Below are 15,573 nucleotides of genomic sequence, written 5' to 3' on the forward strand. Positions count from 1 at the left end.
ATATCCATTTTTCTCCATAGTACTTACCATTACTTAATAAACCATACTTATGTAGGCACATATACATGAATATGTATATAAATATTTTTCTAAGTTATTTTCTACCCTCCCTCATTACCACTGATAGAAACTAGGTGGCTCTGTGATTCCTACCTCTGCTATTTATGACCTGTCACTCTGTATAATCCCCTTTTCTTGAATGTAGATGAGACCCATGACTTGCTTCTACTCAAAAGAATAAGGCAAATATTAAGGGATATTACAAATGTTACCAAGGCCCTAAATCTGTCTATTACAAGATTATCCTGGATGAGCCTGACTTAATCAGGTGAGACCTTTAAAAGAGAGACTGAGTGATCCCTGTAGCAAGAGGTTATTCTTGCCAGCTTGATAAGTAAGCAGTCGTGATTAGGAAGGCCATTGGGTGAGGAGCTGCAGGCATGCTTTGGGACCTGAAGGCCGCCTCCAGTCAGAAGCCAGCAGAAAGCTGGGCCCTAACTCATACAGCTAAAAGGAAATGAATTCTGTCAGCAACCTAAACTAGCAGGAGAGTGGATTTTTCCTTAGCTGAGCCACCAGATGAGTGTTCAATCTGCCCAGTATCTTAAATCTAGCTTCTAGATACCATAAACAGAGTATTGAGGTACACTGACCTCTGATCCACAGAAACTTAAATAAATAAAAAAATGTGTGTCATTTTAAGCCACTAAATTGTGCTTATTTGCTGTTCAGTAATTTTGAAAATTAATACTAATATCCAAGCTCCACAAAGATAGTACTTTTGTTGTATCTTTGGTGAAACAGGCATTTAGTAAGTATTGGATAGACTCTTCTTCATGCCACTGAAAACACCAGGCAAGATGCATCTAAGTTACATGAGCTTTTATTTGTCTTTCCCTGGGACCTACACTTTGCTCTGTTGTTGCTAGGTTCATCTCACCCCTTGCACAGCCACGGTCACCTTTGCTTCTCAACTTTCTCTTCATTCTTTCCGTTCCCTTCCACTTGTTCAAATTCTCTCCATCTCTTGTGCACATTTTCAGATGATACAAGTTGATTTACCATTTTAGGGGTGATATGCTCTCATTTTCATGATCTATACTAAAAACTGAAAGTCAAATTTTAAAAACAGAGTTCTAAATTTAAAATGATCACATATAATTTTGTAATCCAATTACTTTGACACCAATAAGCAGATATTCTCAGGTTTATCTTTTCATGGCTCAAATATTATTTCTCAAAATATTATTTTAAATGTATGTGCATGTGTATGTACAGATAAATCAGGAGATGTAATTATTATGAATTGTGCTTGGTACTTATATATCAGATACAATGCTAGATTCTATAGGCTATATCTTCTTCATTCTTTTGAATCTCAAGACAGCCTCTTAGAGTTTATATTTTCCTTTTTTTGTGAAGAAATTAAGCTAAGAGAAATAAAGCATGGTTATTTTAGATAACTTTATAAGGCCACACAACCAATTAAGTTGCAGAACTGAGACTGACCCACAGATTTATGTGAGTTAAAAACCACTGAGGCCCTCATGACAGATTAAATCATACATTATCTCCTTTATTAAACTCTGTTTAATTGAATTAAAAGTTATATGAAGCAAAATGTGTATAAATAACAAAATGTAAACAAGTATCTTCTCATTTTATATATGCATATAGATTTTCTTATCTTTTGATAGTGGTACATCCTCATAAACCCATCTTAAATTGAAAATATAATAAGTCCAAATAACCTGCTAAATTACCCAGCAACACAGTGCACAGTGGAATGATGGTTTTTCACCATCCTGATGGTGCATCTGATTGGAAGTTGCACCTTGTAGCCACTGTTCAGCATCGCATGAGATCATCATGCCACACACTATTGACCAAAATTGAAAATTTAATGGATAGTTTCTACTGAATGTGTACCACCTTCACACCACTGTAAGGTCTAAAAATCATAAATCAAACCATTGTTAGGTCTGGGACCATCTGTGTATTTATCCAAAATGACTTTTCAACTTGGACCTTATTTTATTTTCTTTATTTTAAAATTCACCAGGTTTAAACATTTAGGAAGCTACTGATAAGATAAGCAAAATAAATCACAAGTCCACAGGTGTATCTTACAGCAAATTACATGTGAGCCTACAAACACAAAATATATGAGTGAGAAATGAGTGAATGAAAGAATGTTGAACAGAGTATTCTTCTGTCAAGTTTCTTATAAAAAAGCAAGCTTTGGAAAGGTATGGAAGGTGGTGATCAAAGTGTTTGTTAAAGCAATCAAAGCAAAAAGTCCAAGGCCTGAGATAATCATTGCATACACAGATTGGTGGTTATGTATTCACTCTGTATTACCTTTATAAATAACAAGAGCCCTTTGCCCTTATTCAGTATTCTTGTGGTCATAAGCTTAAAGAAGTAAATCTTTAACATACAAGTCACAGTATCAAATTCAATTAATACCTTGTATTGCTGAACCAGAATTGTCATTACTCAATAGCAATTTTGTAATTTGAGTGAAAAATAATTTAAAGCCAGTTTTCCAGTGTGTGTGTGTGTGTGTGTGTGTGTGTGTGTATAAAAGAGAGTGAAAGAAAGAGAGACAGATATTCAAGTTGTAAAATGTAACTAGAAGTGTCTTTTGGTGTAGAAGAACTATAATGAGCAAACTTATAAAGTTTGACTAACATAATAAAGCACTGTAAGAAAATTTCCAGTCAGCCTTCTAGATAAATAAAGAAGAGTCACAGGGCTGCAAGCTGATGTTGCCAATATATACAACACTGATTTATAAGAGAAAGGCGATTAATTGCTTCACTGACACGGATTCATGTGATAGCTTCAAAGAAAAATGATGAGAACATTATGTCCTTATAGTCTAATGACTCTAGTCAGTCAGTCCTAATTCATATTGAATGGAGTCACTGAGACCATTTATTAAGTTTCTATACTCCTTATGTGGGGCAAAGAACAGTTTTATTAAAACTATGATGAATGACAAAGATTTACATAAAGTTCTAATAGATAAAAGTGTGAAAAATGCAACTTTGAAATGTACAATTAAGAACTGAGACTGACAGTAAATTTTAACGCATTGAACTTTAAAAGGAAGCAGAAAAAAGAAAAGGCTACTTCACAGGTAAAAATACCCATGGGAACATACTTGCCCAGTCTTTATTCTGGCACATATGTATTGAACTCTGATCACAGAAGACTTGTTCAGGTTTAACCATTTGGAATTCAATGGCTTAGTTTTAATAATTGTCTTAATGTAACCAATGATAACAACTAAATTTTATTGAATGCTTCCTATGTCCTTTGAGGCATCTAATTTTTCCACACAGCCCTATGTGTTAGTTCATTTTCAATTACTCTAAGGAAATACCTGAGGCTGGATACTTAGGCAAGAGCTTTATTTAGCTACAGTTCTGGGGATTGTACAGCATGGGTCAGCTCAACTCTGGCAAGAACCTCATGGCAAATAACATCACAAATGACAGAAGCATGTACAAGAGGGAGAGATGATATCATCAGACAGTCAACCAAAGAGACTAGGGAGTGGTCAGGCTTATTCTTTAATGATGACCCTCTCACAAAAACTGACTCAGAGGTTCCATGAGAACAACATTAATCTCTCCAAGGGCACACCCACTTGACCTCCCATTAGGCTCCATCTATTAAAGGCCCACCACCTCCCAACATTGCCACACTGAGAAGCAAGCTTCAGAACCAATGCCTGACTAAATGCAAAACTACATACAAAATACAGAGCCATGTGATGTCAATGTTATTATGCATATTTAATAAAAAGTTTTAATGGAAAATTGCAGGCAATGTCTACTTTTGAAGAACTAGTTATGTGCATGCCAAGATGGACAGAAAATTTCTGGAAAGAGAAGGTAAGCACCCAGAGAACATGTGCCATGGTTTCCTCCCTTCTTTGAATAATAAACCAAAGATAATTCAGAGGTAAATTATTCAAACCACTTGTTTTTCAAAAGTACCATTGCAATTAAATTTAAAAGCCATTTATTACACCTTTTTACATTTTCCAAGCTCTTACTGCTATATTGCATCTGTGTTTCTCATCTGGAACCTTTAGGGAAGTTGAGTACTGCTATCATTACATAGAAGAAAATGTTCCTGGATGATTAAGAAATATAGTGTCAGGCTCCTAAGTCTGTATCCTGGGTTGTTTCCTTACTAGCTATGTGTATACAAACAAATTATATGTAGAAGTGTGTGTATATATATATATATAAATTTGGATTTTGTATGAGGATTAAATAAAAAATTACAAGTAAGACATTTGGAACACAATAAGGGCTCAAAGGATGCTATCTCTTAGTAAACCTGATTTATAGATGAATAACCTAGTCACAAAGTCCAATGTCATAGAATGAGTTTCAGACTAAAAACTAGATTTTTTGTTCAACATTGTTACTTTTTCCCACTTCTCATACTAGCTGACCCTAAATATGATTAGTGTTTCTTGAGACAAACCAAACAATTATTTTGAGGATCTTCATGTTAATATAAAATAATAATACCAACAGCAAAAATAATAATAGCACCTAATATCACTTATTATGTGTTAATTGCTGTGCCAAATTTCTTATACATATTATCTCATTTACTTCTCAAAACCTTATTAGATAGATGTTTTTACTCCCACCTTTTACAGATGAGGAAGCTAAAGCTTTACGTGGTCAAGTGGTTTCCCAAGGACCCACACCAAGTAAGTTCTCAGAGTGGAATCAAATTCAAGCAGCATGGCTTCAAAGCTCATGTTTTACTCATTCACTTTCACCTGTTACTAAATTAGGAAATTAACAGCATATCAACTCAAAAGCTGCATATACTATATTGCTCTCCACCACTCCATTATTAAAGAATCCTAAATGCAATAAAGTTTTGTAAATATATACTCCTATTTGATTAAAACCAGGGCTAATTTAAAGAACCCAGATACTCTATTTGCTTCTGGAGCATGCAAGATTAACTACTATCATATACCCAACAGTGGGGTTCATTAAATGGAATTAATTGCTTTCATGCCCATAATTAGAATATGCCTCATATTTAAAGTGTGACAATCTATTTTGTTTGATTATAAGTCTTATTTTGGTATGTAAACTTCTGAATTTTCCTAAACATGTATAATTTATGCTTCTGAATTTTTCTTCTAGTTTATAATCTCAAGAAACAACATAGGTATGATATTATGTAAACTTTAATGTCTATTTTAATGCAGATTATATTACCTTAGATTATATCCAAAATCCTGTTACTAAGAATTTGCCTCATTATATAAACATCATTTTTTTTAAAAAAAGTGAAATATATTCCCATGCTTCATAAACTTTGTTTCCAAAGAATACTAATTTGAAGAACTGTTCTTCAATTTCTTTCTTATATCTCATAATTATCATTCCCTTCATACAGAAAACTGTTAGGTACTTTTTTATCTTCCTAGATATATTAATACACATACAATAAAATACATTTATATATGTATATACAGAAGTCTCTCAACCTGTTTTTATATTCGTATACATTGTATGGTAGAATACATCATATGTGATTCAGCATCATGTATTATTTCATACATAATATGTCATATATTATTGCAATTACTCTTGATTTGTACTAAAGAGTTCTTTATCTTTATTTTCTAGACTTTTTAAAAAAAATTAGATTTTTTCCATTCTAATACCACTACAAATGATGTCCCAATGAATAATCTTTCTATGCATCAATGGACATGTGTGAGTGTACTATTTCTGGAGTATAAATTATTAGAAGTAGAATGCCAAGTCAAAGGGTATTTGTATCTGCAATTTTGATAGATATTTTCAAATTTTTTGTAAATGAGTTTTCCGATTTATAATTATTTCTATGTCAGTTTTTCCTTTGAAGTAGGGTGATATGTTGTTAGCATTTTTTTCCTTAAATAAACTTACATGTTGCACATTCTAGTGATACTGGCAGGTTGCTCCACACCAAAATTAACAATATAATTCTAGATTTTGAAAACACACTATTAAAATACAAATGATAAGAAAAAATTTTAACAGTTGCCTAAGATCTGAAATTACAATGTAGTTTTGGGGAAATAAGTTTTATTCATAATATATCATATTTATATAAATTTAGTTGTAGGAAAATCTCATTTGACCTCTATTAATTTATTTATATCTTTTCACTTTAAATAAGCATAATATAGGGAGGCAGCCACATTAATATTTATAGCAGCACAACTAATAATAACCAAGCTATAGAACAAATCTAGAGGTGCTTCAACAGATAAATAGACAAAGAAAATGTGATACATTAGATAATGGAGTATAATTCAGCTATAAAAACAACAAATTATTGGCATTAGTTGGAAAATGTATAGAACTAAAAATTATTATGCTAAATGAAATAAGTCAGATCTAGAAGGTCAAAGGTTGAATGTTTTCTCCAGTATGCAGAAGCTAGTCCACAATAAAGGAAAGAACAGAAAAGTTTTGAGGGATTTCATCAAAATAGAAGATCAGTGGAGTAGAGTAAGGGGGTTGAGGGAAGTGGAGAAGGGATGGGAATGGGAAAAATGTGGAATGAATCTGACCCAACTTTCCTATGAACATATATGAATATACTACAATGAATCTCACCATTATGAATATCTGTTAGGCATGAATTTTTAAAAACTGTAAATAAATAGCAGAAAGTTCAATAGAGTACAGACAAGTGAACAAGGAGGAAGGAAGAGGAAAGGAAAAAGGAAGTACTGGGGACTGAATAGAGCAAATTATATTTCATGCTTTTACAGTTATGTCAAAATGACTCCTAATGTTATATATAACTAAAATGAACCAAAAAAAATAAAGTTTTAAAAAATTCTCAAATAGTAGAATCTTTGACAAAAATTTCTTATAAAATCACTGCTTCCTTACAACATGCCATATGTCTTGATATTTCTTTATAAAAATTATGCAACAAAATTTTTCCAAAAACTAGATAAGCTTAACAATATTAATCCAAATTTAGGGACCAGAAAACTGTGGCTCATCAATATTAGCTAGCCCAAAGTAACAAAACTAACAAGTACTGCTACTTAAGTAAACAGGCACAAATTCTCACAAGTACTTCTCACAAATTAAGTAGAGAGGAGACATCACATAATGAATGACTTAAACATGCAATCCATGTGTAATCCATGCTATAGCTGCCTATGGTGAATGGCTTACCTCAAAAACAAATGACAAGGCAGGGACAAGAGGCTTAATATGACCGAATCTGTACAGCATCAGGATCACTAAGCAACGGAGAGTTTCCATAAGAGCTGCCTTGGGTCTGAATGACATGTCAATAACTTTCATTAGCTTTAGCTGAGCTCTTCATGTGTATATATTATAATTAATATATAGATTACATTTTCTTATGATTTTTTAATAAATATGTAGTATTTTAACATATTTGAGATGTCCCCCTGAAGTTTTTTTGAAAATAGGCATTACAATAAAAAAGAAAATTTATTTTTTTAAAGAAAAATCTCTTCTTTATTAACTTATGGCTTAGTTAAAGCATTTATGGGTTAGGAATAAGCTTATTTTCAGCTAAAATTAAAATATTAGGCAATTAAATTGTAGCGCATAGTGTAAATGAGTCCCCTCAAGGATCCCCTCCTTAAAAAAAAGTTTCTTAGGAGAACTGACATATCTATCTACTCTAAAATAATGAAGGGTAGTTATCAAGGTTTCATGTTTATTTTAAAACTACATTAAAAAGTTAAATAACATACTATCATTTTCATGGCTTTATGGAAAATTCTTAATTTTAGTAAAAAATAAAATTAATGAAAACACTTCAGTTCTTACCTTTGATCCAGAAAAAATCCAATGGAGGTCAAGGTCAGGATAATGAAGAGAACCCTCAGAAGGAGAGTTACCTGTGATAGTGCCTATAAACAAACACAGAGATCAGTGGATCCTTCAGAAGAGTTATTAGAGTAAACACTAGGAGTTAAAACTTACAAGAAAAAAGCCCCAATTGTATTTTCTGTTATGTCATTTGTCACTTATTCTCTTCATGTAGGTTGACTAATAGAAGATATTTTGCTTTTCCTAATGTCACTTAGTTACACTGTTGAATGTTTGGAGAATGAATTAGATAATTTCATAATGATATCTGTTTAATGTGTTCTTTCTAAAAGTTCCCCTTTGAAGTTTTAATTTTTATATTATTTGAAGTTTGTTAAACCCATGTGTCAAGAATTATCATTCACATTATTACAAATAAATGCTACATGCTAATAGCACCTCATTTTTTTCTGGTACCATGGATTGAACATAGGTGTATTAACCACTAAGCTACATCTCCTGCCTTTTTATTTTGAGCAGGGTCTTACTAAGTTGCTTAGGGCCTTGCTAATTTTCTGAGGCTTTTGAACTTGGGATCCTCCTGCTTCAGCCTCCAGAGCTGCTGGGATTGCAGGCATGCACCACTGTATCCAGCTCCAATAGCTATTTTTAATGTCACAAATTATTTGTGTTTTTTACATCCAAAGCTGTCTAATTCAGAAAATATTTAAAGGAGAATGCCCTTATGCATGAGAAGACATATTTTAAAGAGATTATATAAATACAATCATTCATCTCTAATGAAATCTAAATATTTATATGTGCATATCAAAAGTTGCCTTATAAGTAATTGTTACAAAATATTTTACCATCAGACTTATAAATTATTATGCATTTTGTTTACATGTCAAAATCTAACAATAGTGAATATTGGACATCTGCTGTATTGCAGCTTCCTATACTGTGTTTCTTATACTTTAATCCTTTTTATGTACCCAACAACAATGTCTTTATATATATATATATATATATATATATATATATATATATATATATATATTTAAACCTTGGAAATCAAAGGATTATGTAACTTTTCTATTATGACACAGAATATAAGCTGTGTTTCTAAAATTCAAAATAGATCTGCCTGACCCTAAAGTATGACAACAATAGAATACAAATGAGTAAGAGACTTAAAGGGGTTGGTGGCAGAAATATTGTTATAGTTTAGATGTGAGGTGTCCCCCAAAAGCTCGTATCTGAGGCAATGCAAGGAAGTTTAGAGGATAAATTATGGGTTGGGAGAGATTTAATTCAATTAGTAAATTAAAATTCCATAATGAGATTAATTGAGTGAAAACTGAAGGTCTGTAAGGATGTGGTTGGAAGAGGTGGGTACAAGGGGGCATGCCATTGGGGTACATATTTTATATCTGTCGAATGGAATCTCTCTGCTTCCTGATCATTATGTGAGCTGCTTCCCTCTATCACACTCTTCCACCATGATGCTGAATCTCACCTTGAGCCCTGAAGAATGGAACCAAATGTCTATGGACCAAGACCTCTGAAACCATGAGCCCCCAAATAAACTTTGTCTTCAAAAGTTGTTCTTGTCAGTTCTTTTAGTCACAGCAGCAGAAAAGCTGACTAAAACAGATATAAGTTAATGTTACATAGCCAATATGTAGGGCTGGGTGAATACTGCTTCAGGTGAAGAGGGGGGAATAAGTAAACTCATAGGTCCAGAATGATTTCCCTAATCAGCAAATGTGCTTGAATTTCACTTTATGAGAATATTAGAGATGTGATACAACAGATTGGTAAAATAGAGATCTAAATATTTTTTCAAAAACTTTTTTCTCTTTTTTCCCCCCAAATAACTTTTTTTTTAAGAGAGAGAGAGAGAGAGAGAGAGAGAGAGAGAGAGAGAGAGAGAGAATTTTAATATTTATTTTCTCATTCTCGGCGGACACAACATCTTTGTTGGTATGTGGTGCTGAGGATCGAACCCGGGCCGCAAGCATGTCAGGCGAGCACGCTACTGCTTGAGCCACATCCCCAGCCCCCCCCCCCAAAATAACTTTAATTTTAATTCATTATTATCAAGTATCCCTACCTACAATTACATATGCCCAGAATTATAAACAATATAATTATAATTATAAATAATTATAAACAATAAGCAAAAGCAATTCCTAGTCACATGTAGTAATCTGGCTCCTTATTATCACAAACCAACCCTGTTTCTCGTGGCTAATTTCCTGGGATGACAGCCAGAATTGTAAAGGGATTTTTACATCCTCCAAAGCAATAGTGCAGTAGAAGAATATTGCTGAGTGGTCAAAAATCTAAATAAAAAGTGTCAGAACTTTGAGGGATATGGGTTATGGTAGGTGTCTGATACAGGGTGGGGAGCTCAGTGGAAGTCAGAATGTCTAGGAGGAAGGCATGAGAGACATATTTTTAGGTATGTGAAAGCCAGCAATAGCTGCTTTGGGACAGTAAAGCACAAATGAGCAGAAAAATATTTTCTTAGTGGTAGAAGTAACCAAGGTGTGCTGCAGTACACTAATGTTCAGTTAAGAGAAACATTTTGTCTTTAAAGAAAAACACTTCTTTCATCATACTGCTTCATTTTTATTTATAAGAGAAAAATCCATATGGAAGAGAAATGGTTTGTGCCAGAAAACTATGGTATGATTGCAAATGCTTTATAAAAACATAAGAATTTTTTGGGGTTGCACAAACCTATAGGCCCTGTTACCACAGGCAAATTATTTGACATTTCTAGGACTTGGATATACATGAGGTACATTTGAAATAAAATATGACTTTGGGAAGGACTGAAATAAAACATTGAGAGGAGTGCTTGGCACAAGGAAAAAAAGTCAATTAATGGTCATGATTACTAATCACTGTTACTATGTTCAGGTGCTTAGGCTAATCTTAATTAACAACAATAAAATGGAAATGAGATACTTGAATAAAATGTTTTTTACCTCTTCCAAGTTTCAAAGGAAACTCACAGAGCAGAATAAAATAGATCTTTTGTTTTGGTTAGGAAATTTATGATCCATAGGCAAAAGAATGAACTTCTCTTTCTTAAATTGCTTCCTGACTACTGGGATCAGAGAGGAAACCAACTTAATGCAGAAGCTAGCTGCTTCATCCTGGGCTTGGCTAATATTCGTCTGAAACTTGGCAAGTCTGAAACACAGCATTTGTTTTCCTCCTCTATACTACAGGTTCCCCATTTCCCTCTTCTTAGGAAATGTCAACACCAGGTTTTTAACTACTCAGGACAAAAATCTGTGACTCCTCCTTGACACACACTCTCTCTCTTTCTATTTACCCCTATCTATTTTTAACAGAGATATATGTTGGGAGTTATGGAGTATATCCCAGTCAAAGGCAATTGGCACACACAGCATAACTAATCCTCTGTTCTAGCCCAGTATGATCTCCACCACAATTATTAAAATATATTCCTAACTGGTTTTACCACTTGTGAAACTGTCTGTCCACCTATCCTTCCCAACCCCAGGGTGCCGAATTATACTTTCAAAGCGTAAGTCAGATCATATCATTTATGTTCTAAATTCTTCAGGGGCTACAGATATCACTCAGAATGAAATTCAAAGCCATTATTATTGCCTATACATCCTCTCTTTTATACTTAAGCAATATCAGACATTTTGGTGCTCCTCAAACATGATAAGCATCCTCCCCACTCAAATCTATCTTACCTATTCTTCCTTTGGCTGGGAATGACTTTCCTAAAGAATCCTTATGGTTCATTTCATTCAAGTATGTATACAAATTCATGCTCTTTTCCACCTTAAATAAACTAGTACTTCTTCATAGTTTCTATAAGCACCATGCTTTTTTTTTGTCCTCCATATGAATTATCACTTCTACACACATTGTTCTTGCATTCTCTACTTGTTGGCCATAGAGATGCAAACTCCATGAAAGCCTTTATTTCTCTTTCTCTTTTTGCAGTGGTGAGGATCTAACCCAGGACCTTGTACATGCTAGGCAAGCATTCTACTGCTGAGCTAAACCCCCAGTCCAGGTTTGATCTCTATTCGCTGTTGTATGCCAACTGCCTGGAACATTGCCTGACACATAGTACCTAATACATGTTTGTTCAAAGACTGAGTAAATAATTTGTATTTTAATAATAATAATTTCACTAAAAGTGGAATTCATCAATAATTTTATATTATATTTACTCATAAAACTAATATTTTGAATCATTAAGTTTTAAAACAAATTAATCACTAATTTATCATTAACATATTAAATGATCTTATATGTTAAATATTTAATGTTAAATAACTTAACTTTCATTCATTCAATCCCACAAAGAACAAAATTGAAAATATAGTGTTTGAAAGAATGGAAAGAGGGAATTCAATACAAAACACATGTGCTTCCTTCAGAGAGTCCATTTTCATATGAAACTCAGAGCATGTTCAAACAGCATGCTTTGACTGATTAATAACGATTAGTTGATTATGTATTTTACATGTATATGTAGTATATATGCATAAAATATATTCAATGAACATTTACTGAACATATGTTGGGTTCTATGGTAAATATGAGTTTAAGAGACTGAGCAAGAAGAACAAAATCCTTGCCCTTGAACCCAATATCACCTCATTCCTCTACATAGAATCACAGGTCAGCTACAAAAGAGCAAAAGTGGAAAAAATAGAACTTATTATCCCTGGCCACTGTAAATATTTATTCTTATGCATTCAAAGAGTTTGTTCAATCAGATATAGCTTATGAGTTTTTCATAAAAAGAAAAAAAATTATTTTTTATTGGGTTGACCATGATTTCATATCATCCGTTTCTTATTTTTCATATCAAATATGTCTGTCCTAAAGTGCTAAAATGGAATGATTCTACATTGAACTCAGTATATTACTAGGCCTTATCATAAAGAGCATGATAAATGATAAAACCATAAAAATTTATTAATCAATATTTCCATGTTATCTTTCATTAAATAATAAATTTAAAAATTATTTTAAAAACTTTATGATGAATGGAATTATGTTTTCCCCTTTAAGATACCAAGCATTTTCAGTTACTCTTTCTTCAATAGTTTTTCCAGTGAGAGAATGTAGTCATAAATATGCCAAAGAACACTACCTACCTACACTTTCTTCAAATAGATGTAAAAACATACACAGGGACTTCAGAAATACATGCTGATGCAATGTTGCTTAAACAATTCATGAACATATGATAATCCTTCTTTCACCCACAGATAAAGTGAATAAAGCCCAGTGGTTCTTGAAGAGGGCTATCATCCTCTTACTTTTCCATGGATAAGAGCTGGTGGTTAACGTAATTACCTTTCTTATTTCTCCATCCCACATATCACACAAAAAGAACTACCAGCCCCATACACTAAGTGCGAAAATAATAGAATGTTTCTACATAAAAAGTTTTTTAAAAATATGCATTATCAATGATAATTTGATAACCTTTTCCATGACTTAATTCTATAGATTTAGAAATAAAACATATGAATTTGGTTATTATTTTAAAAAGGTAGTACATTTTTAGAAGATTTCTAAGAGGTTAGTCTAATAAGACCTATTGGAGTCATTATTTCGATTCAAAAGCCCATTTTCCAAAACATATAAAAAATGGGATTAATACTGCTGAACATGTAATCCTCTGTATACTCTTACTTGAAGACAGCTGACTGGGTTTTCTGGCACACCCATAGGGCTGCCCTCCTCACCCCTATTGTCTTAGGGCTCCACCTTCCAGATACCTTCAGATTCTGAATTTGTCATGTTGAATCTTTAGGTTTGTGCATGCTTCCCAGTACTACATCACAAGCCCTGGCAACAGAACACAATGTAATGAAACTTATAATTCAATGTGGGTTTTAAGAATCCATCTTAAAATAATATCTTGCTTTTTTAAAGAATTTGTGAAATTATTTATCATGTTCCTTTTTTTCTTTTTGACTACATTTTCAGAATTCTTTAGTAACTGAGGCATACTAAAAGGAATATGACTGAAATAAAAATTTTCCAGATTTTTAAACAAAAAGCAAAATTAATACAAGTATTAAGGCTGAAAATACATTGCTGGGGGGACTGCAAATTGGTGCGGCCAATTTGGAAAGCAGTATGGAGATTCCTGGGAAAGCTGGGAATGGAACCACCATTTGACCCAGCTATTGCCCTTCTCGGACTATTCCCTGAAAACCTTAAAAGAGCGTTCTACAGGGATACTGCCACATTGATGTTCATAGCAGCACAATTCACAATAGCTAGACTGTGGAACCAATCCAGATGCCCTTCAATAGATGAATGGATAAAAAAAAAAATGTGGCATTTATACACCATGGAGTATTATGCAGCACTAAAAAATGACAAAATCATGGAATTTGCAGGGAAATGGATGGCACTAGAGCAGATTATGCTTAGTGAAGCTAGCCAATCCCTAAAAAACAAATACCAAATGTCTTCTTTGATATAATGAGAGCAACTATGAACAGAGCAGGGAGAAAGAGCAGGAAGAAAAGATTAACATTAAACAGAGACATGAGATGGGAGGGAAAGGGAGAGAAAAGGGAAATTGCATGGAAATGAAGGGAGACCCTCATTGCTATACATAATTACATATAAGAGGTTGTGAGGGGAATGGGAAAATAAACAAGGAGAGAAATGAATTACAGTAGATGGGGTAGAGAGAGAAGATGTGAGGGAAGGGGAGGGGAGATAGTAGAGGATAGGAAAGGTATCAGAATACAACAGTTACTAATAGGGCATTATGTAAAATTGTGGATGTGTAACCGACGTGATTCTGCAATCTGCATTTGGGGTAAAATTGGGAGTTCATAACCCACTTGAATCTAATGTATGAAATATGATATGTCAAGAGCTTTGTAATGTTGTGAACAACCAATAAAAAAATAAATAAAATAAATAAATAAATATTTCAACAGAACATTACCCAGTGGTTTCAGAACTGCAAAAAAAAAAAAAAATAATACATTGTTGAAACAGGATATTGGTATGTACCTCACAAACATTGAATTGATAGTGTCTACAAAAAATTGTAAGAAATAAAAGTTAACAATTGCATTTTAAAAACTTTAATACAGAAAGATTAGATACATTACAGTTATATTTTAAAGTATTACTCCATTCCATTAAAATATGGGTGTACAGCCAACAATATGTAGAAATAGAGGTTAGATTTTTCCCTATGTTCTTAAAAAATACTACAATATCTGAAGCAATTATTTTCAAATACTGGACACCAGGCAGCAAAAGACAGTGATGTCAGAGAATGATCCTTTTTGTCTAAGCTTATGACCTTAAGACTTTTTAGGTCATAGCCCAGAGGAAACTCAGAGAAGCCTGATGAACTCCTTGAATTGAACAGATGCAGCTGGGACTGAAAGAAACCAAGAAATTATTGTTTGGAAGACAGAGTGCCATATGTGAGAGAGTTGCAGAGAGAACCCTGGAAGTCTGCAGAGGATACTGACCATGTCTTTAGTATATCAGTTCATGCATGTCAAGAAAACATCTAAACTCTGGAAATTTTATATCTTACAATACTCAGCTCTATGTTATACATATTGCCTTCAGCAAAGTAGAAAAACCTCATGATCCACAGACACTGACTAGAAAACATGCAACGGTCATACTTTAGTATTGGGTAATAATCAGT

At 33.2% G+C, this 15,573-nt stretch overlaps 1 protein-coding gene across 2 annotated transcripts in view; it reads right to left on the bottom strand.

Annotated features, from left to right (window-relative positions):
* Agmo (alkylglycerol monooxygenase) overlaps positions 1 to 15,573 on the bottom strand; it is a 331,367-nt gene that overhangs the window by 135,352 nt on the left and 180,442 nt on the right. The window contains exons 11-13 of one of the 2 annotated variants that reach the window (XM_026408651.2): positions 7,872 to 7,954; positions 7,242 to 7,347; positions 1,082 to 1,108 (exon numbers count right to left, since the gene is read on the bottom strand). In XM_026408651.2, the coding sequence (XP_026264436.1) occupies positions 1,097 to 1,108; positions 7,242 to 7,347; positions 7,872 to 7,954 (201 nt within the window). In that variant the 3' untranslated portion in view covers positions 1,082 to 1,096. Of the gene's footprint in view, positions 1 to 1,081; positions 1,109 to 7,241; positions 7,348 to 7,871; positions 7,955 to 15,573 lie in introns of those variants that run through there. The other variant, XM_026408644.2, reaches the window with a different exon arrangement.

This window comes from Urocitellus parryii, chromosome 3 (assembly GCF_045843805.1).
Source record: "Urocitellus parryii isolate mUroPar1 chromosome 3, mUroPar1.hap1, whole genome shotgun sequence".
NCBI classification, from domain to species: domain Eukaryota; kingdom Metazoa; phylum Chordata; class Mammalia; order Rodentia; family Sciuridae; genus Urocitellus; species Urocitellus parryii.